At 33.6% G+C, this 27,517-nt stretch overlaps 1 protein-coding gene across 2 annotated transcripts in view; it reads right to left on the bottom strand.

Annotated features, from left to right (window-relative positions):
• The window catches only part of LOC150097373 (TATA box-binding protein-associated factor RNA polymerase I subunit A-like), a 232,994-nt gene that overhangs the window by 63,628 nt on the left and 141,849 nt on the right, over window positions 1–27,517 (bottom strand). For both annotated transcript variants that reach the window (XM_090407416.1, XM_090407417.1), the window contains exons 8-9: window positions 18,955–19,076; window positions 8,023–8,172 (exon numbers count right to left, since the gene is read on the bottom strand). In XM_090407416.1, coding sequence (XP_090263542.1) covers window positions 8,023–8,172; window positions 18,955–19,076 — 272 coding nt within the window. The remainder of the gene's footprint in view (window positions 1–8,022; window positions 8,173–18,954; window positions 19,077–27,517) is intronic.

Raw genomic sequence — 27,517 nt, 5'->3', positions numbered from 1 at the left:
CCTAGAGCACATTTTAAAATACCGGTAGGGCGAAGGGAACCATCTATTTTTTCAAGCAAATTTTTTGAATTCTTTTGTTAAATGAATAACATACAAAGTTTACATTATATAAAAATTTAAATATATATATATATGTAAGTTAGTGTGATCTTTGTCATTGCATTTCATTGGCCAGTGCTTCATAATTAGGAGAATATGATGATATTCCAGTTCTTAAACAATCATCAAGATGCTCATCAGTGAGTCGTGATCTATATGTTGATTGTATGATATTCATGGTTGAAAACAATGATTCGCAAAGGTATGTGGAACCGAAAAACAATTTTATCTTGAACATTGCTCTTTAAGAATGGAAACCTTTTTCTATCCACTAGATTCCATAAGTTTTCAGGTTATATGGGATTTTACCGTAATGTCATTCTGAAGATCCAAAATTTACAGTTCTTCAGCATTTACTTGAACAAGCTTTGCAATGCATGCAGCTATTTCCATTATATTTACTTGGCAAGTAAAAGGATTGATAAGAAAGGAGATCATTGGCTCGATGATAGTAAATTCCTGAAATCTCTTTTCAAACTGTTCTTTAAGCACTTGAAGATGTTTAACAAATGGTGACAAGTTAAATTCACTATCACCTACCATTTTTTTCATATTTGGGAAATGAACGGGAGATCCCATCTGCAGATGTGATATCCACAAATCCAGTTTTGCTTTAAATGAATTTACAGAGCCTATCATTTTAGCGACACATCTATCTTTTCCTTGCAATTCCAAATTTAAAGAATTCAATTTTTTCCATGATGTCTGTGAGAAAACATAAATCCAACAGTCAGCAAAAGTCATTTAGTCCATCAAAATTTTCATTTTTGACGTGAAGATATTTTTTTATTTCTTCAATTAAGCTTAAAAATCTTGTAAGGACTTTACCTTTACTGAGCCAACATACTTAAGTATGCAGGATGAGATCAGGTTCTTTATCTTCAATGTCTTGCAATAGAGCCTTGAAAAGTCGGTGTTGCTCGATTGGAGTTGATTATTTTTATAACAACTTTCATAACATGTCCAAAGGGCAGTATTTTACTGCACAAAGCTTCCTGGTGGATAATACAGTGGTAGGACATAAAGTTTGGAAATGAATGATCTTTCTTGCAGAGTGCAATAAATCCACTGATATAGCCAACCATTGCTGGTGCCTCATCAGTAGTTATCGCAGACAGCTTGTGCAAAGGCATATCTATCGACTTGGTGTATATTCTGAATGTATTATAAATATATTCACCCGTTGCTCGTCATTTCATGGGTAATATTTTCAGTAGATCTTCTTTTACAGTGAAGTTACTAAATACCATTCTCACCATAACTGCTAACTGTGCTGTGTCTGATACATCTGTTGATCGTCAAATTGTAAAGAGAATCAGTTACATGTTTCCAAGTCACTTTTTAACAGAGTTTGTATGTCCATCGAAATTACATGTATTCTTCTTGTGACGGTGTTATTTGACAATTGTAAATCTTGTATTGCTGACATAATCTAACGTTTGTTAGAAAATCTCTCAAATAAACAATCGGCACCAGTCAAAAATGCTTCTTTTAACAACTCGCCATCTTGGAACTTTTTTTTCTTCTTTGCAAGCATGTGAGAAATTTTTAAAGAAGCAATGGTGCCATTTTTAGATGTTACCACATCTAGTGAAAACCAACTGTTGGGCAGACAGGTTCAATTTTAGTTGATTTATTTTTTTTCATTCTTATTTCAGATTTAAGTGGATAATTCATATTAAAAGTGGCATGCATTGTCTGGAAGTGATGTTCAACACTATGTTTTTTTGGAATTGCAACGCTACTGTTGCACAACAAACAAATTATCTTTAACATTAACGAAACAATATGTTTCCTCCCAGTCAGTGTTAAAATTATAGGTACATTGTCTTTTACTTGATTCATTCATTTTAGGATTAAAAATCAAAATATTTCAAAAATTTAAGTACAAGACACCATTAAAATTATGCGCATATAACTAGCAATAGATAATGAACAACTTCGAAGGTGAGTCTACTTTACATTGTATGCGTTTAATACTTGTCATGTGTCATTAGCGCATGCCATGAATTGTTGCATGATGTGCACACGATTATTTCAAACTATACGGCACACGGTTGAACAGCGGCAGCACACACAAATTGGTCGACGGGCGCCAGAGTGCCTGCCTGCGGGCATAGGGTTGGGAATGCCTGTATTAACCTATGTATGTCACTTCCCTATCAGACAGTTGCATTTTCACTATGGCATGTTAGTTGCAACTTTTTCAGTAAATATATTCATAAATATATTTTATATTCATAAATATATTTTATTTGTAAAATTAGCATTTGTGAAGTGTCTTGATTATATTGAATATCTCAAACGTAATTCAAACTGATTTCAAGTTGTGTATATATATATATATATATTCTCATACTGATCTTTTGCTTTACATAAATTGTGTACTTTCTGTATCCAATGGCTGCATTATAAACAGCTGTTATGTGTATTTCTGGAATGGAAAATTTGAAAGAGGATGTTGGGACAAATGTTTAGTTAACTGCTACGTTTAATGCTACAATAAATCTATTTTGTTTGAATATATGCATGCAGAATAGTTTTTGTAGGAGGGGAGTGTTTTTCCATTATGAGTGTCATTTCAGCTGTATCTAATTACACTAATTGTTGCTAAATATAGTACAAAGACGCTAAATGTCTCTGTATTGTATTTAGTGATAAATAAAACTACTTATTTTTCTTTCTTCTGCAGTATAGCATCTGTTGAGGTTGAAATGTTTTTCACGGTATATAGACATTTTTATTCCAGTCTTTGGAAACAACAGTCATAGTAAACATTTATCATCTATTCCTGAATAAAAATTAATACTTTTATGCATAGAAAGTCACTGATCTACAACAAAATACTAACATAATGTGGGATGCCTCTATTATTGATAAGACAGAAGAGCTACTGACAAAAAAAGTAATCTAATTAGCTAAATGAATTTACTTATTACTTTAGACATCCATTCTATTTATCTAAATATCAGCATGTGTAATTTTTTTTTATGAATGTGGGATTTGTGAAAGGGTAGGTAATTCTGATGATCAGAAATTTTTATGTATCTTATTACTATATAAAATATATACTGATCCTCAGTAAACAAAAGAAAATTCTAGAAAATTAAGCAAAAAGTAAATAAAACAGAGAAATAAATACACATAACAAGCGCAACAAATTCTACAAGATGATTTGCTGCTCCATCACCCACATGTATTCCTGTCATGCTTAAATGAATCACCTGATCAACATTATTAGTTCACTAGATTAGTCCCTTCCTATAGTTATTTAATGAATTACCAAATGCATATAGCAGCCGTTTATTATTGGTTAGTTATTTATACTTCACAAATAAATCTCTTTCAATCTCTTGGTAAGTTTTTTTTTTAAATTATTATTGTTATTATTATTACATGACACCAAGGAGTCCAAAGACTCATCGAGGGAGGGCTCCTACTCTACAACTCTCCACAACTCAATCCACCAACTATAGCAAAGCGCAACTACACCAACGCCATCTACTGCCCACCACCACTAGTATTTTCAGACAACCACAAACATCCACTCGCACAGCAGGATTCGAACCCATTATGCCATCATAAATTCACTATGTATGTATAGAATTTACAGGTTCGCATGCTATTTGCTTCACCCAACAACTTACTTATAGGACACATACATATAATATCACAAATGTTGATTATTAATAATTCATTTGCCAGAAATAAAAGTATTTTTTTACTCACACATTCTTTTATATCTTTGAAAAAATATAAAATGAGAGAATGTGAAATTTATATTTCACATTCTCTCATGGCTCATAAATGATGGCTCACATATTTACACCTTTGAGTTCATTCAAATATACCAACCAAATGTAGCATTCTGCTTTGTTATTGTTTGAAAAGTTCTCGGCCTTGGATATAGATGGCAAAACTATCGACAGGATTTTTTTTTTCTAAAGTTGGTACATCTGTAATAAGCATCCATGTGAAATTGCAAGTCATTCTATCAAGTAGTTTGTTTTATATAGCTGTCTGAAGCAAAGGTGTTGTCTGTATCCCTTGAAATGGATAAAAGTGAGTACCATGAGGTTATAAAATTCTTTGTAAAAGAAGGTTTAACGCCAAAAGAAATTCATTCGAATTTCATAAAAGTTTATGGGCACTCTTCTCCTTCGTATGCGAAGGTTTCTGTGGTTCAGCAGTTCATAAGAAAGATTCCGGTAATTGGACCACATGTTTATTAAACTAAATGACAATAAAAAACAAACCCGACAAGTTTCATAAGTCATTTGACTTACATCTTCAGGGGTCAAAGGTAACTAAAAGTTTAAACACAAGAAATGAGAAATTATTCAAAATAATTCATTATATACAGTTGTGGCCATCTAACTGTTATTAAATTGAATATCTGAATGTAGATTCAGTGGAATGCTAAGTTTGAACAATGCTGGATGCTGTCACGTTCTGTTGTTCACGTTCACATTGTCCGAGGTCTGACTTGGGTATATTTTTTATCAATGCTGACCAAACGTGGTGTAGAATTAGGCCCTCGTTTTTGTTACACTGCGTTGGAAGTCTAAGCATGTTTGCAGCTTCCTTAAATTTCCTTATGTAACAATTTTTTTCAATGTAAGACATATTTGTTTTTTTGCCAGAGGACATTATGGCCGGTGGAAGTTGTAAGGTATGCTAGGCCTGATTTGTGTTCTCTTCTTTTTTTTACATCTTTTTGGTGTTCATTCACGTGAATTTCCCTGATCATCCTGTCTGGCCTACATAGCAGATGTTACACGAACAATGAATTTTATATACACCTGGTTTTTTTAAAGGATGATGTGGAGGTTTGGGGATGGGGGGGGGTGTAGAAATCTTGAAATTTTTTCCAGCAGTAGAAAAGCCACTTTGATGTTATGTTTGTTTATTAATTTGGCCATTTTGTCTATAACATTCTTGATGTATGGAAGCGCGACTGCATTCTAGAAATCTTGCTTTTGTGAGATGCTTGTAGGAGGTGTGTTCTTTTTATTGTCTTAGCTTCATAACCATTTTTTTTAGGATCTGTGTTAAATATTTTAACGTGAATGAAAAAAGACAATAAATTATCCTTCCCCATCCAAAGAAAACCCACCAACACAGAAGGAGAAGATTTCTTAATGCGGCCTCACACCACCATCCACTAGTATTTTCAGACAATCACAAACATCCATGCGCACAGCAGGATTCGCACCCATTATGCCATCATAAATTCACTATGTATGTCTAGAATTTAGATATAATTAATATTTAATATAATTCTTGATAGGACTCTTGAAGAAAGGTTAATTACTACTTTGGAGTAATCTAAATGTTTTCTTTCTCATCAGACCTCGGACAACGTGAACGTGAACAACAGAACGTGACAGCATCCAGCATTCAAACTTAGCATTCCACTGAATCTACATTCGAATATTCAATTTATTAAAAGTTAGACGGCCACAACTGTATATAATGAATTATTTTGAGTAATTTCTCATTTCTTGTGTTTAAACTTTTAGTTACCTTTGACCCCTGAAGATGTAAGTCAAACGACTTACGAAACTTGTCGGGTTTGTTTTTTACTGTCATTTAGCTTAATAAACATGTGGTCCAATTATCATATAATCATTATCATATATCAACTGTATATAATGAATTATTTTGAGTAATTTCTCATTTCTTGTGTTTAAACTTTTAGTTACCTTTGACCCCTGAAGATGTAAGTCAAATGACTTACGAAACTTGTCGGGTTTGTTTTTTATTGTCATTTAGCTTAATAAACATGTGGTCCAATTACCGGAATCTTTCTTATGAACTGCTGAACCACAGAAACCTTCGCATACGAAGGAGAAGAGTGCCCGTAAACTTTTATGAAATTCGAATGAATTTCTTTTGGCGTTAAACCTTCTTTTACAAAGAATTTTATAACCTCATGATACTCACTTTTATCCATTTCAAGGGATACAGACAACACCTTTGCTTCAGACAGCTGTATAAAACAAACTACTTGATAGAATACTTAAGTATAAAGAGCTAATAAGCTTCATTTCGGCAATGAAAACATTACTTAAATTAAGGGGATATTAATTCCCACATAGTTTTAAAACTGAATAAGAGACTCAAAGATTGGAATCAGAGAGTTTCTTGCCGAATATAGTAAACTATAAAGTATCGGCGAACACTAGCGTTAGCCAATGCAAGTGATCCTAGTACGTGGTACAATCTCGGGCAACTCGTTGCAAAGGTGAGTAAAGTTCAGATCGCTATTCTTAGGTATTTTCCATAATGTAAAAACACATTTCCTAGGAAATGTATGCTGTTATTACATTATGGAGGGAGGTCACTACCCAGACCGGTTTCAGCCTTTTTTGAGGCTTCATCAGTGAGTAGCTAGACCCAATGCCAAAGTGTATAGCGAAAAGAACTTATGTACTTTGTGAACGAGTTTTCCAAACAGGTGCAACCATTAAGTTACTTAAGTATAAAGAGCTAATAAGCTTCATTTCGGCAATGAAAACATTACTTAAATTAAGGGGATATTAATTCCCACATAGTTTTAAAACCGAATAAGAGACTCAAAGATTGGAATCAGAGAGTTTCTTGCCGAATATAGTAAACTATAAAGTATCGGCGAACACTAGCGTTAGCCAATGCAAGTGATCCTAGTACGTGGTACAATCTCGGGCAACTCGTTGCAAAGGTGAGTAAAGTTCAGATCGCTATTCTTAGGTATTTTCCATAATGTAAAAACACATTTCCTAGGAAATGTATGCTGTTATTACATTATGGAGGGAGGTCACTACCCAGACCGGTTTCAGCCTTTTTTGAGGCTTCATCAGTGAGTAGCTAGACCCCATGCCAAAGTGTATAGCGAAAAGAACTTATGTACTTTGCGAACGAGTTTTCCAAACAGGTGCAACCATTAAGTTACTTAAGTATAAAGAGCTAATAAGCTTCATTTTGGCAATGAAAACATTACTTAAATTAAGGGGATATTAATTCCCACATAGTTTTAAAACCGAATAAGAGACTCAAAGATTGGAATCAGAGAGTTTCTTGCCGAATATAGTAAACTATAAAGTATCGGCGAACACTAGCGTTAGTCAATGCAAGTGATCCTAGTACGTGGTACAATCTCGGGCAACTCGTTGCAAAGGTGAGTAAAGTTCAGATCGCTATTCTTAGGTATTTTCCATAATGTTTTTACATTATGGAAAATACCTAAGAATAGCGATCTGAACTTTACTCACCTTTGCAACGAGTTGCCCGAGATTGTACCACGTACTAGGATCACTTGCATTGGCTAACGCTAGTGTTCGCCGATACTTTATAGTTTACTATATTCGGCAAGAAACTCTCTGATTCCAATCTTTGAGTCTCTTATTCGGTTTTAAAACTATGTGGGAATTAATATCCCCTTAATTTAAGTAAACTTGATAGAATGACTTGCAATTTCACATGGATGCTTATTACAGATGTACCAACTTTAGAAAAAAAAAATTTGTCGATAGTGTTGCCATCTATGGTCAAGGATGAGAACTTTTCAGACCACCCTCATATTAGAAAACAATAACGAAGCAGAATGCTACATTTGGTTGGTATATTTGAATGAACTCAAAGGTGTAAATATGTGAGCCATATTAATTTTTAATTAGTAAAATAATTTTTAGTCTACAGCTCAGAATACAGGAGTGGCTCTATTATAATAAAAGTCTTGCTACTTATTCATTTATTGTTAATGATGTGCACAATTTAACACTATTATTTAACTACATACAGGATAAAAAAAATGGAAACCTGATATATGACTTCTAAACAAAGGTCAGTTATTTTTTCCTCTCTTATATTATATGCAAACAATTAATAGTATAATAAAGACTACTTAAACAGGAAACAGGATTAACAAATATTTTTCCATGCCTGTAGGTATTTCATTTTTTTCTGATGTTGGCCATGTTTCTTCAAAAACTCATATAGGTATATGTATGCATTAAGATGTTCAGGATTAATTTCCACATATTTTTGAAGAGCTTTTTCAGCATCATCTAAATTACCTTCATTTTCAAAAATCTGAATACAAGGAAAAAAAAAAAAAAAAAAAAAAAACTTAGTAAATTTCAATAAACTTTGAATGTTTTAAATATGCAGGCAATTTGTATTCTTTTTGCAAAATAATTCAGTATGATAATTCAAATTTACTATTTTAAACACATCATGAGATATTTAAAGCTGGAATTTAATCATAAGTCAACCACTAGTCTTAACATTATTTACTTTACTGAAAACCAGAAATTCTGCAATGATTATAAAACAGAAGATGATGAGACTTTCAAAAACTAAGAAATATATATTTCCGAATCAAATGTTTTAATACAAAATAGCATAATGGAGTATTGGTAAACAAATAATGCTTAAAAATGACAATTTTATTTATTTATTAATACCATATGCTATCAATATTTACTGAATTATAATAAATGAACAAAATTCAGTATCTTAAACAAGAGGGCTGGCCTACTCTTTACAGAGGATGTGATTTTGGTTGAGACATTATGATGCCACAGATTCATTAATTCGTTTTTTTCTATTGTAAGAAAGAGGGAAAACTGCATTGAAGTGATAATGTTCATTTAAAAATAAACTAACATTCAAGTATGCTAGTTAAGAAAAGCAGAACAGCAGTTTAACCTTGTAAGTTTTAATAAGAATATGTTATCAAGAAACCATTCATAAATTTTCTTCTGATCATTTTTTATGTAAAAATTAAAATATTACTGATGTGCTCAGAGGATTTCCCATTACCATAGCATGAATAATAATAAAATTTCTGTCTAGTGCTTTTGGAGTCTGTTTCAAGCAGCAACTTTGCTCCATAATGTGGGCATACTTTTGTTTATTAGAACCTAAATTTATCTTATTAAGCAGAACATCTGATATCAGAATGGCATTTCCTTAATATCAGAAAAATATAAGAAAGCAAACTGAATTTAAAAAGAAGAAATAATTACCTTACCCCACATCAATGTTTTTCATAATTTTCCTATTTTGCTTTTAATATTAAAATATAAATGGTAATGTTGTTAAGCAAAACATAAGTTGGGAAGCAACATTAATACATACTCATTAAAACCAAAGTCACAAAACCCTCGATTTTATTTATTTATTCATATGGAGTTTCCTCCCTTTTCTCTCCCGTCCCTATTGGGGGGTTAAGTATTTATGACTGTGTGTTGTGTTCAGGGGGCCGGTTTGCCTGCTTGCGAGATGAAAAACTCCAGATAAACTGGGGGGGGGGGGAACCCTGCTGTCCACGCCCAAGACTGGCTAACTTGGCTATGGCTGAGGAAGATCCTTAAGCTCCTCACATCGGCAATGGAAATCGAACCCAGAACACTCCTTCCCCAAGCATATGGTTGCGAAGCGCAAAGCCACTAGGCTAACTGCACGGACCAAAACCCTTGATGGTGGCAATTAAGAAAATATATTTTTCAAAAAAAAAAAAAATCTTGTTTCCAAGACAGACCATGGTTTATAAAATGTTTATAAAATGCTTGTGCATGCATTCTCAGATTGCTTTGTTTTGAAAGAAGAAAAAAAAATTATTCTTCGAGAAATTTCAACCTGTTTAAGTTTGCCAAATTTCGATCTCTTGATGAAAAAAAGACTTGGATGTCTAAAATTGTTTTTTTCTGCTAATTTTGTTTTGGGATGAAGCAGAGCAGCCTTACAGAAAATCCCCTAGAAAACTATCAAAGAAGGAGAATGAAGCATACTGACAATAGCAAAACTAAATATACAATTTGAAGTTAGTGAGAGAATATGATTTATGTATAAAAGGGAACAGCATGAAGCTCTGGAGCATTCCAGCATTAGTGAGAAAATAAAGAAAAGAGGCCACTCTCCATACCATGGAACAAACAACTGGAAAGAAACTTCTTAGTGTTCATAAGAGGGAGTTTTGAGTTAGCCTCTATGCCAAACCCAATAAACACAAAAGTTTCTCCAAACTTTTCTATGGCTGAGTTCAAAGGTGGGTAAATGTTGGCTACAAAATTTTCTGTGAATCAAGAGTGGTGGAATCCACATTTGTGGTCAAGGATTAAGAGGCGAGACTTTAGGAGATGAAGCCGAATGTAGACTCTCTCTCTCTCTCTCTCTCTTTTGGAGAGAACTGAGGAAAACCAGTTCAATATGTATACTGATACATATTGAACTGGTTTTCCTCATGACTGTACAGACAAAATAATATAAGAGTGTCAATTTATTATCATCATCATCAATTTCCTGATATGTGCCATCAAGAGGTAGACAGGATACTATGCCAATACTACATGATTAAGTTTACATTATTACTAATGTCTCACTAATTTTCTTCCAAAGTAGTCTATCACTTGTCAACACTCTAATATTGTTAAATCTTATATTTCTGGCTTCTTAGGTACTTCCAACTGCATCAATCAACCTACATCTTGGAATCAAACACTTGTTCTTCTAACCTTTCTTCTCTCTTTCTGTTTAATTTAAGTGACTGTACTATTTTAGATTAGTGTTCTTCACACATTCTTGAATGCTAACAATATCAAGTTTCTTCTTAATATTTCCATTTTAAGTATGATTCTGACATCGATTCCATCTGTTCTCTCTCTCATAATTTTTTTCAGAACTCTCATATTAGTGGTGTCCAATCTCTGATCAATTTCTAATTCCATTACCTTGATGGACCTGTGATTTGGAGAGAACTGAGGAAAACCAGTTGAATATTTGAATAACAGTTGGGCCTTTCTTCTCCATTTTCTTCCAACTTTCTTAATCATTAGGTCTTCTCATCTTAAGGCTGGTCTTCCAGGTTTCCTTTTGGTATCTCTTGAATACCAATTTGTTACTCTGACTGTCCATCTGTTGTCTCTCATTCTGGTGAGATGTCCTGCTCATCTACTATTGCTGTTGTAGGTTTTTATTACATCTTTGAGTCCAGACTTCTTCCTGATTTCTGTGTCTTACATGGTCTATTTTATTTAAATTGCACATTCTTCTTTCTATTGCACGTTGAGTTGTTCTTCTTTTAAAGTTGTGTGCTATAAGTTAATGCTGGTAGGATGTGACTATTGAAAAGATGAGCTCTTATTTCTATATCTATGTTTTGGTTGGTGATTGCTGATTTTATTTTGTTGAAGGCTATCCAAGTAGCTGTTTTTCCTCCTTGCTATTTCATTTGATATGTTATTATTCATTTTTATGAATTGTCCTGTCCAAGGTAGATATAATCTTCAACTTTTTCAATGGTGTAGGATTCTAGAGTGATTGTATAATTTTACAGTATTCGTTTTTCATCCATCTTGTTTTGTCCGAATGTATTCTTTACTTCTTCAGGTAGGACAGTATTTCCAAATTATCATCTGGTACTGGAGCTGTGACTACTTGAGGTTCTCATAAAGCGATTTTATTATTTTTTCCATTTCATCTCTGTTTGTGTGCCTGTTTCCTTGATTGTCTATGAAGGCTGAATGTAGTGGTTGCTTTAGACTTATTTCTTTTTCTACTTTTTTTAGGCTAATGCGAAGCCTAGCTACTTCTGCCAATTTTATCATTCTATATATATTATAGTTGTCTTTGATGTTCTGCCTCAGTTGTTTACAGATAATTTTATATTCTAAAAAGTGATCTTTTCCTGTATCTTTCAGTATTCTTCTTTTCTTCAATACTTATATCGTTCTTGCTAATATACATTCCCTGGTCTTAAGAGGACATTCATAGGAGGCTCTTTCTTTGCAGTTCAATAAATGATTTTTAAAGTTTGTTAAATCTTCGTTGATGTCATATTTTAATTTTCAGTCGGTTTCTGTGACATTTTTTCTAAATTCTTCTGAGTTTATCTGTTTTCAGTGTTTTTTATGGTTGGACTGTGCTCGTTTCCGTTCTTCACAAGTAAGAGTAAACAGGGATTCTTTCATTATTTTTAAAGTTTTTGGTAGTCTTCTTCACACTTTATCCTCCATATATGTGTAGTGTCATCTTTTCTCATGAGTTTACTATCCTTGATCCAGAGGTACTTATAGTGTTTATCCTGTTTATATTTTTTTGCTGTATACAGTAGATGCTTCATGTTTGCAATCAAATGTTCATTCAACTATATTTTTTTACCATCTTTAAAATTACCACTTATATCTCTAGTACTTATTTTGTATTTTATGTTCTTGTGCCCTTCGCCCAGCATGGTTGGCTGAGTGGTTAGAGTATCTGCCTTCCAGCCAAGAGGCCGTGGGTTTGAATCCCACCACGAAACATGGATGTTTGTGATTATCCTACTAACTCCATGTGGAAAGGGCATCTGCGACACTACCACTTCTTCTAGCAGAAGGCTTCACTCTCAAAACCCTGCTGTGAAGTACGAGAATAACCATATGGTGTCTACAAATGTCAAACGTGAATTTTTTACTAAACAAACACACGTAATAACCACAGTAATAAGTTTTAATAGGTAAATATTTCACCCTAAGTATCTTAGGATATCATCACTACAGTTAATTCAAACAATACTAGGAATAACATACAGTTAGGTGCATGATTACAATGGAATCCCAATATGCGTGCAGTAGTGTGTTATAGAATTAAATTAAAGTTATAGAATTAAATTAAAATATCTCTGGAGGGGGGGGGAAGAAAGATTTTTTCCCTCCAGAGATATTTTAATTTAATTCTATAACACACTACTGCACACATATTGGGATTCCATTGTAATCATGCGCCCTAACTGTATGTTATTCATAGTATTGTTTGAATTAATTACTAATGATGTCCTACAATACTTAAAAAGATACTTAAGATGAAATATTTACTTATTGAAACTTTTTACTGTAGTTATTACGTGTGTTTGTTTAGTCATGAATTCTCCACAGGTTTCATTGTACAATAAATGTGAATTTTGTTTTGAGTCCTTCTAGTCACATATCTCTCGTCTCCTTAGACCTGAATTTTACAATAATGTTTTGACTTGTTTGTGCATCATGGAGTCTGTGGGCTGGTTCGATGTCCTTTTCATTAAATTCCACTTGAATTATGTATGAAATCTTTTGTATTCTCACAGATGCTTTCTTGCATCTCTTGAGGGACACCTACTATTTCCAAATTTCTGTTTATGGTGTTGACTGAGATCATCAACAGTTTGATTAATTAATTTAAATTCACACTGTAACTGTAAATTGGAATTTTCTAGTTCTGTATTTGTAGATTTAAGTTCTTTGATTTCCTCTATTAGGCCAACTATGGTATAAGACTTGTCTCTTTCGACAGATGTGTATTCGGCAAAACTTTTTTATTTAATTTACCTCCTCCTTTAAGTCACAGTCACACTTGTTAAATTAGCAATGGACATAGCTGCACTGGTTTCAGGGCAGAGCGACTCATTTTTGAGTGGTTATTGATTTCAAACTCTCATTTTCTCTTGAATAATATTTGTGTACATGAGTCTACAGTTCACCTCTGAAAGTTGCTCAACTTTGATTCGTTTTAAAACTTTCTTAAATACTCTTCTTTTCAATATGAAATTCAATTTTATTTTACTCAAAACTTAATGGTGATCACTTCCAATTTCAAATCTTCTGTATACTCTTGTGTCTGGAACCAGTGGGAAAACGTTGCTATTAACAATAACACAGTAATGAGACTCTTCTTATTTCTTGCATCTTCTCTGCATGTTTGTGAGCATTTTTTTGGAGCATGGTGTTAGTAATAACTAATCCATGTCGTCAACAAAAACCCAGCAGGCATTTAGCATTATTAGCTTTGAGCTTCCTCCAAATTTTCCCAAAACATTTTTATATGTCTGGTAATCTTTTCTTACTCTGCTGTTTAGATCTCCAACAGGGACCAACTTTTCCATTTCATTGTGCCAGCTGCCTTCTCTAATGCCTCAAAAAATTCCTCCATTTTTTTTCTTTCTTGATAGAACCTTCTGTGGGACCATAAGCACAAATAAGTCTCATTGTACAATCTCAATTCTGATATTTGTCTAGATCACTCTACTTGATATTGCCTGCCTTTCAAGAAGATTATCCTCATATTTAGTGTTGAATATTATAGCTGCTCTCACTTTTCTTTAATTGTTATTGCCTGAATATAACATTTTATATTTGCTGCTGAGAAAGATCTCACCTGTTTACTTGGAACCGTAAAACCCTAACAGTTACCTTGTCCTATTTAGAGGACAACTCCCCTTTAACGCTGAATAGAAGAATCTACCACTGTCATTCATTAACTCACAGGTTAACTCAATAGAAACCAGTGACTCATCTTAAATGACATCTGGAAGTCATTAATCTGATTTCTCAATATACTTGAATTCATCTTTTCCAGAAGTCACTTCCAATCAAGCAGAGAAGAAAGATGACCAGATAACATATGCCATGCATCACTGGTGTCTCATTTTGTTTCTATTCTAACACTTTATCTGAGACTTGTTTTAAATTTGATTCATTGATCCATTCTTAATTTACCATACTGAAGAAGCTCTTAGTCCTTAATGCGAGAAAGTAGTTGGCATATTAATTTAGTTATTTCACCAAACTTGTAGTCAAAGTTTCAATAATTATCTTTGTGTTTTTAAAAAAATATGAATATTTTGATTTAAGATCAGAACTTTCTTTTTTTTTGTATGGTTCCCACCTATGAAAGGTTATTAATAAACCTATAGTACATTTGTACTGTGAGTGGACTAAGGAATTTTTCCACCCATATTTATATATATATTTTTGTAATTTATATATTTTTACATAGTCTGAAAACCCTACTCTAGAGCCCAAACATGGATTTTTTCAAGCTACTTCAGGCAGCCAATAAGCGGAGCAGTGGTCTTACACTGGAGGATGATGTTCATCTCCACACCTAAAGACAATCACAAACATCCATGCTCATGGTGGGATTCGAATCCACGACCTATTGGTTGGAGAGGGGGTACGCTAACCCAGCCAACCAGGCCAGCAACTCTAAGAATGATTTAAAAAAAAAACTGAGGTATACTTTTTTTTTTTTTAAATTGAAAAATATCTTTTGCTACATATTATGATTAAAGTTTACTATTCAATTTGTATTAAATTAGTTATTAAATATTTAGGTGTTTCCAACTGTACTGTGTGTTGGAAAATGTGATAAGGGTCAAAGTTGAATAACCAGGAGAAGACTTCCATGCATCCTTTATATATATATATATATATATAAGGATATAAGTGTTCATATTTGAATCTGCATCTATGGAGGAGAACTGCTTTATCCCACTGGACACTATGAGCAGCTTTTACAGTTTATCTGTAAAAGCTGCTCAACTTAACAATTCTTTTTAAAACTTTCTTACACACTGTTCTTTTCAATGTGATATCTATTTTACTAATTAAAGATATCACTGTGGTTTTTATGTGTTACTTTATTATTTAATTACTATGCCACAGGTTCTACTAAAAATTTAATTTTTTTTTGTCCATGGTGTTCTTATTTTTCTATCCTTGCAGGCAACTCACCACATGACTCCCTAGCTGAATCAATCAATATGTCTTCTTCAGAATTTGCCACTGGGATTCCAAGGTCTGATTCTTGTTTTTGATCTGTGTCATTTTTTGTTTCAATAATGTTTATGAAGTCATATCTACAGTTTATCTGTAAAAGCTGTTTAACTTTATAATTCTTTTTAAAACTTTCTTACACACTGTTCTTTTCAATGTGATATCTATTTTTATCCTGCTTAGTACTAAGTAATGGTAACTTTAATTGTCAAATTCTGTGTACACTCTTGTATTCCTGAACCAGTATGATGATATCACTATCAAGAATGATGTAGTCGACGAGGCTTTTCTTATTTCTTCTCTCCATGAGAACCCTATATGACTGGTGGGATTCATTTCCTTCTCTGCTGTTCAGATCTCCAACAAGGTCCACTTTTTCCATTTTTTTTATGTCAGCTGCTTGTTCTAATGATTAAAAAAATTCTTCGACTTCTTCTTTAGAAAAACCTAATGTGAAACCATAGGAACAAATAAGTTTCATTGTCCATTTTCCCATTTTGAAGTTTGCCCACATAACTCTATTTGAAACTGCCTTCCAATCAAGAAGTTGTTTATCTACATGTCTGGTGTTGAATGCTATTGCTACTCCTTCCTTTCGTTGATCATTATTGCCTGAAAATAACATCATATACTTATTATTTAGTAAGATCTCACCTAGTTTTGGCGGGATTTTATTTAATAAGATTTTTATTAAAAAAAGATTTTGGTCTTCTTTGTCTCAGTAATGCCAATTATATACTTTTCCAATTCTTCTGGAAGTTCAATTTCCCTTTCATTAATACTCATTATATTGATGGTTTCTATCTTCAGTTTGTCTGATGTTGGGTTTATTCTTCTTCTTCTTCTAGATGTTGAGTTGGAGCATGTTCCAGTAGCTGACTTTTCACTGTTTGCCCTGATTCTCTGATAAACACAGTAAGAGGGAGGGATCTTGTTTAGCTGGGCAATGTCCCAGCCAGCATGAAATCTTGTCATGTTGTATCTCATATGCATTTGTTGTTTAAGCCAACAGAGTACAATTTGGTCAGCTAAGTCCTAAATTGCCAGCCCATCCTTGTTCGTTCAGTACCCAATAGATACCTACTAATGGGGTGCACGACATGAAGGTGAGGAATGGACATTAGGTCTGAAGCCCCAGTCGGTTCTCCACATTCCTGAAAGGTGTTGTGGAGGTTTCCTCCTAACTGCTTGGTTTCAGGTAACCAGCAAGAACAGCAAAAATTCAGCTAGTGGAACGAACTCCCAATTCAACATCAGCAGAGTTGAAGGTTCACACCATCAATTAAAAAGAAACAAAACTATAGAAGAATTGGATAAGTTCTAGATCAACATACGAGGGCGGTCTGAAAAGTTTTCGGCCTCGATCATAGATGGCAACACTATCGGCAAGAGATTTTGTTTTCTAAGTTGGTACATCTGTCATAAGCATCCATGTGAAATTACAAGTCATTCTATTGAGTAGTTTGTTTTATACAGCTGTCTGAAGCAAAAGTGTTGTCTGTCCTTGAAATGGATAAAACTGAGTATTGTGCAATTATAAAATTCTTTGTAAAAAAAGAAGGTTTAACGCCAAAAGAAATTCATTCGAAGTTCATAAAAGTTTATGGGCACTCTTCTCCTTCGTTTTCAACAATTAAGAAATGGGCTGCCGAATTTAAACGTGGCCATACCAGCCTTGAAGATGATCCACGTGAAGGATGTCCAAAATGTGTAACAACACCAGAAATCATTGATCAAGTGCACAAAATGGTATTGAATGACTGGCAAGTCAAAGTGTGCATGAAATTGCTGAGACTATAGACATTTCAAAAGAATGTGTAGGATATATTTTGCATGAAGAATTGCATATGAAAGAAATTGCGCAAGATGGGTGACACGCTTGCTCACAGCAGATCAAAAACGCACTCGCATGAAAGTCTCTGAACAGTGCTTGGAGCGTTTCAACAAGAATAAAACTGATTTTGTGCATCGATTTATTACTATGGATGAGACTTGGATTCACCATTACACACCAGGATACAAACAGAAGTCAAAACAGTTGTTCTGACTGCTGTTTGTATCCTGGGTGTTGAAGCTGGTTGTTCAGCACCAAAGAAGACAAAGTCAGTTCCATCAGCATGGCATTGGTGTTTTGGGATGCAAAAGGCATTTTGTTTATTAATTATATCAAAAAGGGTAAAACAATAACCAGGGAATATTATTCCGATCTTTTAACCAGACTAGACAAAAAAATTCGTGAGAAAAGACCCAGTCTGCAGAAGAAAAAAAATTATCCTTTTTTTTTTTTTTGGCAAAAAATCAAGTATTTTGGCAATGGGAAAATTAAGGGATCTGCACTATGAATTGTTGGAACATCCACTCTATTCCCCAGATTTAGCTTCCTCTGACTTCTATCTCTTCCCAAAACTATAACTCTTCATCGCTGGTCAGCATTTTTCTTCGAATCAAGAGGTGATTGCAGCTGTAGAAGGTTATTTTGCAGATCTTACTTAGAACCACTACAGGGATGGGATAACGGTGCTGGAGCATCGCTGGAATAAATATATTAGTCTGAAGGGAGATTATGTTGAAAAAAAAATCATTTTGAAATTATAAATTCGTTTTTTTATTGTTAGGCCGAGAACTTTTTGGACCACCCTCATAGCAAGATTCTTCTAAGCAACAAATACAAGATCTTATATTCAGGCAATAATGATCTGAGAACACATGCAATTTACTGCTTCTTATATTGTATTAATTATAAACATAATTAATTTATAATGTATTAATTTTTTATTTTCTTTAAATGTCTTATTTCCATTGGCAGAATACAGCCAAGGGAAATAAGTTTGATAAAAACAAGGTTGATAAAGATATCTCACAGCATAGATACAAGTGAGATTTTACTGGATGTTTCGGAAGTATATGAGGTTCGACTTCTTTTCATGGCATGTGGTAAGTGAGCGCATGGAACTGACTACCAGTTGATGAATGTTTTCAAAGAAAGATATGATGGGTAGTTAGGCACTGTGTGCTCTAGAAGACACTTTCTTATAGAGTTCTTGTCTCCCTGGAGAAGCATGTATAATAATAATAATTATCAAATTTTTCTACTGGGGTATTTTATTTTAAGTCTTCAAGAATTTATGACTATCATCAAATGTATAAAGATTTATGTTTTATTTCAATAATTTCAATTGGCTGTGCAACCTATTATATATTCAAGAATGATGTAAGGAATAATTCCTACGTTACCATACTAAGAGCTAAATAAGGCAATATGCATATAGAATATATGAAGGGAAATACTATGCATACAAACCTCAACTATTTTTGGAATAATAAAATCCCACATTCCTGGAACTTCAATAAGTTCTAGGAATAACTGTGTAATTCGATTACCTAATGCATTTGTTTCAAGGTCCTGAAGATGGTCAGCCACATCTGGAAGAAAGAAAAACTGAGTCAACTGGATGATTTTTATTAGTTTTAATTATTATTAGAAGAAAAAAAAACTTATTATAATGATAATATGGTTGGGTTCACGGACAACTCATCACCGTCAATTCATCGAGAGGAAAATCTATCACAGGGAAAACTCATTGCAGAAAAAATTCGCTGAAAGTGTTATTCGCTAGAAAATTGAAGTCAGTTTGGTTTAACACGTGTTATGTAGAAGCATGTGATATTTGATAGTAAATTGTATCTGAGAGATACTGCGAACTCCGATGTCAGTATAGTATTGGTTTAGTTTTTTAATTTTTTATTTACCATTGAAAATCGCTGGAAAAATATATCGACAGGATAATCTATCAGATGTTGAAGAAATTCAGCGAATGTTACTTGAGGCCAATGATGAGAATGATAGAGTCGAATGCGAAAGTGCAAGTGATATTTAATAGTAAACTGTATCAGAGAGATACCGCGAACTCCGATGTCAGTATAGTATTGGTAGTATTGGTTTAGTTGTTTTTTTTTATTTGTTTCTTTTTTCAATAATTTCTAGATTGTAACTGAAACTAAATAAACCATCATGTATTATATTTGTAGCGTTTTTTTTTAAGTTTTATCGCATTTCAACACATACTAGTAATGAATGCATCTCTAGGATACATGTGACCTAAGCTGCAATTTTTTCAACTGTGACCTCCACAATGTTAACCTCCCAACAGGCCAGGATGTATATATACGTCCAGCAAATCCTGGATACAAGTCAGACCACCTGTTGAAAAAACATGGATGTCAAGTGCATTTGACTGTCATATCCATTAGAAGGAGCAATAATCCTTCACATTGACGAGAACACTTAACCAGATTACCTCTTGTATGTAGCTATGTTCAGTTATCTATTGCCAGAAATGCAGTTGCTTGCTGTTTGTTTGGTAATTGGAATCTAATTTATATTACCTACAAGTTGCATTTATTTTTGCTGCTTGTTCTATCGTATAATTATAGTTTTTAATGCCAGTGCAAATAAGAGCAGATCTTTTCATATTTCTTCACATAAGATTGTATCACTCTGGAGAATAATGCCACTATCATTTTTTTTTTTTTTTTGCTAATCATCTTAGTCACCAATACATTTTATTCTCCCAGAACTTGATTCAAGATAATTATTTTTGTCAAATAATTATTTTATAAATTAATAAAAATCTGAATCTTAAAATAAACACTGCCTCAATCTGTTACAAATTGTTTTCTTTATTTTTTATTCCTAATCTTAGAAAATTTGTTCACAGATTGCGTGAAGGTTCGCTCTTTTACGATATTACCTTATAGATAATCATACATAAATCTTGAATCATATCATATAATGTATAATATTTATAACATAATCTGTAGTTTTTTGCACTTCAACTTTCTTGGTTTCCTGGAATTGCTCATTACATATTGAAATGAACGGCTATCATGAAGTAAACTGTTATATACATATTTTCTGCTAATTTTGATTGTGGCAATTTTGAAGTAGCGTTACTTTTCCTACAGTTTATCATTCGAAACATCATAATAGAATTAAAATTGTATTTCGTCTTTGATGACTCACCCCCCCCCCTTCCAAACTATCACACACACACACAAATACTGCTAGGTAACATGTGTGCACTTTCTTTTTATTTGAATTCATTATGTTTCCAAAGTAACTGTACCAGATAACTTTTAATATTCTGATACTGAAATTAAATTGTGATTATTACAAATGAGCAAATTTTGTATATTTTCTCATTTATATTATTTCCTGATAAATACGAGGGCTGTTCAATAAGTAATAAGACTAATTTTACTGTCGCAAAACCACTCATCACATTATTATTTTCTGTGGAATAAAGAAATGTTGCTGCCTGTATTAACAAAAGAGATTGATAGATGGCGCATAAGGGCTGATGTGCCAGAGTGTCATGTGACTAAATGCAAGCTTGTTTCGGCATGCCTACGAGCCGTGACCAGTTGTCGAAATGGAAGCGTCCTTGGAACAGCGTTATGCGATTCAATTTTGTGTGCATTTGCAAAAATTGGCATCGGACACTTTTAACATGATACGCAAAGCTTTCCACGATGAAGCAATGTTGAGGGCAAGTGTTTTTCACTGGCATAAAACTTTTAAGGAAGGAAGGCAAAATGTGGAAGATCTTGAAAGTGAGGGAAGACTTTCAACGTCCATCACAGAGACAATGATCAACACAGCAGCGATTATCATCAAGGAGGATCGCAGAATTACAGTACGCCAGCTGCATGTTGTCCTGAATATTTCTGTGGGAAGTGTTCACTCAATCATGGCTGAACATTTGGGACTGAAACGTGTTTGTGCCCGATGGATTCCCAAACTCTTGACACCGGAGCAAATGCAGCATCGAGTGGCTGTGTGCACAGAATGGAAAGAAAGACTGGAACAAGAAGGCGACAATTTCTTAAAACGCATCACTACAGCAGATCAAGCTTGGTTGTATCACTATGACCCTACAATGAAACAACAAAGCAGTGAATGGAAGCATCCGTCTTCACCTACCCCCAAGAAAGCAAAAACTGTAAAATTGGCTGGTAAAGTTATGACCATAATGCTTTTTGACTATGAAGACATTGTTTACCAACACGCTGTAGAAGGAATACTGTAAATGGCTCATACTATGCAGATGTTTTACGGACAATGGTACAGCACGTCAAAAGGAAGCATCCATTGCTGAAGAATGGTTTCTTATTGCACCATGATAATGCAAGGCCACATATTGCTGGTTGTGTGGTGGACATTTTGCAGAAGAACAGCATAGATATCCTACCACACCCTCCATACAGTCCTGATCTCGCACCATTCAATTTCTGGCTGTTTCCTCAGCTCAAGAAACCACTAAGAGGTCGCCATTTCGAAAGCAACAAAGCATGTGTAAAAGCTGCGGAGGCGGTTTTGAAAGAACTCTCAAAAAATGGACTTTCACATGTGTTTAAGAAGTGGACGCAACGTTGGGACAAATGCATTGCATCTCACGGTAGTTACTTCGAAAAAGACCATGTAAATGATGACAATTAAAGGTAATCTGTTTTCTGTATAAATATAGTCTTATAACTTATTGAACAACCTACGTATAAATTATTAAATTATGTGATATTGGGGAAATTAATGTTTAAAAAAACAGTGTCATAATACAAAAGCAATAATAGAATAAAATTAAAAAAAAAATATTGCAGCAGTGCTATTTTAGCACACTACTGTGAGCAATGCGAGTTCTAAACTCAGCAGAGCAAGCAAACTTCATTTATTAAAGGATAAAATTTCAGGATATGGAGCTTAATGCTTTTTATGCTAAAACAGATGCATTTACTTTTTAACTTAATACAAAATAATAGTCATAACAGTCTATTACGGGTAGCATTACTGCCTTAGAAGACTTCTGGAAGGAGCAAGAGATAAAAGCTTGTTTAACCTTCCTTTTAACCTCATAGATTTCTCAAAAGTCATCAATTCAGTCAATAGACAAGGAATGTTCAAAATTCTCAGTTATTATGGCATATCCTTGAAAATAACAATAGCAGAAGCATACCAGAATTGTCATGCATGAGTAACTGTTAATGGAGCGATGACTGGGAGCTTTCCTATTTTCACTGGAGTTATTCAGGAAAGCGTTCTAGCACTATATCTTTTTATTATTATTCTTGACTATGTTTTCGGATTCACAGGAAATAGATATAGAATACCTCTTGAAGATACAGCAGAATAAACCCATATAAGCAGTCTACTTTGCAGACAAAGTGCTAATAAACTAACATTCAGACTACCCAAAACCACCTAGATAAATCTACACAAAAATGCAGCACTGATTGGGTTAGGTTAACAGCTAAAACTAAGGTAATAAAAATAGAAGAGAAGGAAATATTAAGCTAAATAATCACACAGCTGAAGAAGTAAAAGATTTTTAGTACCTTGGATATTACACTGATATTTTAACTAACATAGTAAAAAAAAAAAAAAGCACAAAACTCTTCAATTCTATAAAAGCCTAGCTAATATCTAGACATCCAAACTCATTAACAAAAACACCATAATTTGTCTGTACAAAATCACCAGTCAAGCTATATTGGCATGTGGTTCCTAGACAAGGAACACCACTACTCAATGAGCAGTTAACATCATCAATAGCTTTGGGACAACATGCCTTTGATCAATGCTAGGATACATATGGCAAGATCACATTCCTTGCGCCGTCATTTTTGAAGAGAGCCAGCAAAGTTCTCTAACAGAAATAATTCAGAAAAGTCAGCTGAGGTGGTTGGGACACCAACTCAAACATCCATCTTCATCTATGTTCAGTGCTCTTTCTCTCTACAGATCAATTGAATGAACAGAGAAAAAGGCCAAGAAAGCAGTCCTGGCAACACCCAAACATAATTCTTTTTTTAAGATGAGACTCATGAACCATTTGACATTTAACAGCTGGTGCAAAACAGAGCAACTTAGGTCATTTTCATTTAACAGATGATCTCCATGAGTTGTTTTTATTTGCATATTTCTGTATATATTTCCTATTCACTTGAATCAACAGTGATGATGATTGTAATAGCAGACGTGAAAGGAGATTGTCCCACTTTATATGTGTGTGGCAACCTTCATTCAATTCAAAATAGTTCAACTGTGGATGGATGGCTGTTCAATGCACAGCTATGAAGGGGGAATTAAGTGGCCCATACTTGTCAGTACTATATTGTAACTGAGTGCTGACTTCTAATTGAGCAGTGCAATGATCACCATCACCATCAAAAAAGCCGAGAAATAAAAACATGCTAGAGTTTTCAATTTAATAAAGTTATCTGACCTGGTTGGCTAAGTAGATAGCATCTTCACCCTCCAACCAACAGGTCATGGGTTTGAATCCTACCATGGGCATGGATGTTGATGAATGTCTTTAGGCGGAAGATGAATTTCCTGACAAGTATGAAACCACCACCCATCATGCTGGAGATCTGAAGAAACTTGAAGTTCAATGTTTGGTCCCTAGAGCATGGTTTACAGATCATATGAAAAGAATAACAAAATTTTAAATCAGGAACAAAATCACATACCTAAGATGCCAATATACTACAGGTTTAAACCCTTTTCAGGTGGGAATCACAGAGTTCAATTCTACAATGTGGAATACAATTAAAATGAGTAAAAGGAAACAAAACCATTGCTCTATGCTACAAGAAATAAGAAATGATCAGAAAGTATAAAAACATTATTTAAAGAAAGGATAAAAAACAATCTGAGAACTATGGTCAATTAATCCTCAAAGATGGAAAAAAAAAAAGTGCCATGTCCAGACAGCTCACAACTGGGTGAAAGACAGCAGGGAGATAATGTACACAATGATTGATTAAAATAACACTCCAAATCAGAAGTGATTATTAAATTTAACTATTAATTATTGAAAATTAATATTTACAGGTCTTCTTCTCTTTCAAGGATTAGGCATTTGCCTGTTACAGCTTCACTGGTCTTCCTCTTCCTCCCCTTGGTTTATATCTATCCACTTATTTTGGTAGCTGATATCTTTCCATCCTAGATAGATGTGTTCTTTCCATTTCTCTCTATATTCCTTGATCTTTTCATTTATGTTATAAATATCTAGTTCTTTTCTGTTATAAATATCTCGTTCATTTCTTATATGGTTCAATTTCATGCATCTTTCAAATGTTCTTAAAAATCTCATCTCTGCAGCTTGTATTTTACTTTCAACTTTATTTTTAATTGTCCATGTTTCTGAAAAAATATAACAGAATGGGAGTGGTCATTACTTTATAAAATTTTAGCTGAGTTTCTCGTCTTGTTTTTTTAATTCAGTGTCCTTTTAATTGTTCCACAGATTCTAAAATTTTTTTACTTTTTACTTTTTTACCTAGTCGGTTCTCTGCATTCTTTTAAAGGCTATGTGGAGGTCTCCTTCCAGTTATATAGCTTTGATCCTTAAGCACCCCCCCCCCCCCACTTCAGGCAAGCTTGTAATACAATTAAGCAAATTAGAAGAAGATATAAACTTGGGCTAGATATATGCAGAGATGAACAAGGAAACATGTTAACAAAGTTAAAAAAAAAAAAAAAAATGGATGGAGAGAATATTTCCATGAATTGCAGAGTAAGGACACTAGCTCTACAACTCAAAATTACATACTAACTACTACTGAAAAAGTTGATTCTGTAAGGCTATCAGCAAGGCTTAACGATATAATACATTCACTCATGAACAACAAATCCCCAGGAATAGATAAAATCCTTGCAGAGTTACTGAAAGAAGGAAAGAAACCAGAAGAAAAATTATATGAATTGATTTTAACCGTATGTAAGAAAGAGGAAATGACAAAAGAATGGAGAAAGAGTCTGATATGCCCGATACACAAGAATGATAAATCAGTTTGAATCACAGAAGTATTTCTCTGTTTTGTATAACATACAAAATGTTTACTTCTATTTTGAAGAACGGATTAAACCCATTTATGGAAAAGATAACTGATCTCTATCAGGGAGGTTTCAGGAAAGGCAAATCCAGAACTGATCAAATATATATAGTTAAGCAATTATTAGAGAAATTTCATATAAATATTCATCAGCTTTTTGTTGATTTCTAACAAAAATATGACAGCATTAATAGAAGAAAATTATATGAGATTTACTTTGGAATACCAGATAAGTTAATACGACTTACAAGATTAACAATGAAAAATTCAGATACACAGGTCAAAATAAAAAATACAAAAAATACAAAATGATTTAACAGATCTCTTTCCAATACTCAAGGATTAAAATAAAATGATAGTTCAGCTCCAGTATGCTTTAAATTATAATTGGAATACATTATCCAATCATTGCCAACAGATACTAAACAGACTCTAATAAACAAATCCATACAGACCGTAGCAACATGATATTACAATATTCAAATTAGAGAAGTATTTCTTGTTTGGTAACCGAGTTACCCAACAAACAAAAAAATACTTAACAAGAAATGCTTTGCAGCCCTTGCTACAACTACCTCCAATCCAGACATCATGTCAAAAACCACACAGAAAGAGAAGAAACATATTTGGAACTAGAAAATCAGCACAAGAGATAGGGATAAAAATTAATCAACAAAAAGCTGAAATAATATTTAAACCAGGCAGATCAGTTAACTGATACAAGTGAGAAAATTAGGAACCTCGGAATAGAAAAGTGGAACAAATTAAATATTTAGGAGTAATGATAGCTAGTTAACTTTCATGTGTACTCAGTTCAAAAGATATTCATTGGAAGACTAAAGTATAAAAATATATAAAGCAATTATATCTGCCATCCTGGTTGGCCGTGTGGTTAGCGTATCCGCTCTCCAGTCAAAAGGCTGCAGGTTCGAATCCCACCATGGGCATGGATGTTTATGATTGTCTGTGAAGTACTAGTGGTGGTAGATAGCGTTGGTGTTAGATGATGAAGGTTGGTGGAGTAGTGAGACAAAGAGTTGTAGAGTAGATTCACTCCCTCGATGAGTCTTTGGACTCCCTGGAGGTGTGATGTATTAATAATAATAATAATAATAATTATTATTATTATCTATCCAGTTGTTACATATACTTAAAAAAATATTTGTCCCAGTGAAATATGATGGCCTCTGGAGGATTAGATACAACCATAAGTTATATCAACTTTATAAAGAACCTACAATATCTGGTATAATCAAGTTCAAAAAGTTGCAGTGGACAGGACATGTTTTATCTATGCAAAATGACAGTTTTCTTAAGACAATAATAAATAGTAAAATTCTTGGTAAATGACCAAAAGGAAAAACACCATTAGTCAAGATATTAACATCTTCTTCAAGTGTCATCTCCTAGAAGGAAGTTGGCAACCATGTCACGGAACCTTTTTCTTTCTTTTGCTGCTCTGGAACATTTATGGTAATTCAAGCCAGTCCAGTCCAGTCCTTAATGTCTTCGAACCACATTCTCCTGGGTCTACCTCTCCCTCTTTTTCCATCCAATTTCCTTTCTAATATTTAATTTCTGAATGCCTTCTTGTCTAGTTAGATGTCAAAAATATTTAAGTTTCCGTTCTTTAATTATTTTCATTAATGTTCTTTTCATTTTTGCTTTCTTTAAAACATCTTCATTTTTCATTTTCTCTGTCCATGGTATTTTCAACATTCTTCTGATGGTCCACATTTCGAAAGCTTCTAATTTTTTCTCTGCTTCTTTATTTAGAGTCCAAGTTTCACTGTTGTAGAGAAGGCTTGACCAGATATAGTATTTTATTAATCTTTTTCTTGTGTCTATATTAATGTCTCTGGATGTTAGAACAGTTTTCATAAGATGTTAAAACATCTTATTACAATGTCCAAATTGGAGAAGTAAAGTTTTGGACACACAGGGCTGAAGGCAACAAATCCAGAAGG

Source organism: Typopeltis vanoorti, chromosome 17 (genome assembly GCF_054136105.1).
Source record: "Typopeltis vanoorti isolate ZY-2024b chromosome 17, IOZ_Tvanoo_1.0, whole genome shotgun sequence".
Classification (NCBI taxonomy): Eukaryota; Metazoa; Arthropoda; class Arachnida; order Uropygi; family Thelyphonidae; genus Typopeltis; species Typopeltis vanoorti.
This window is presented reverse-complemented; position numbering and strand designations above follow the sequence as displayed.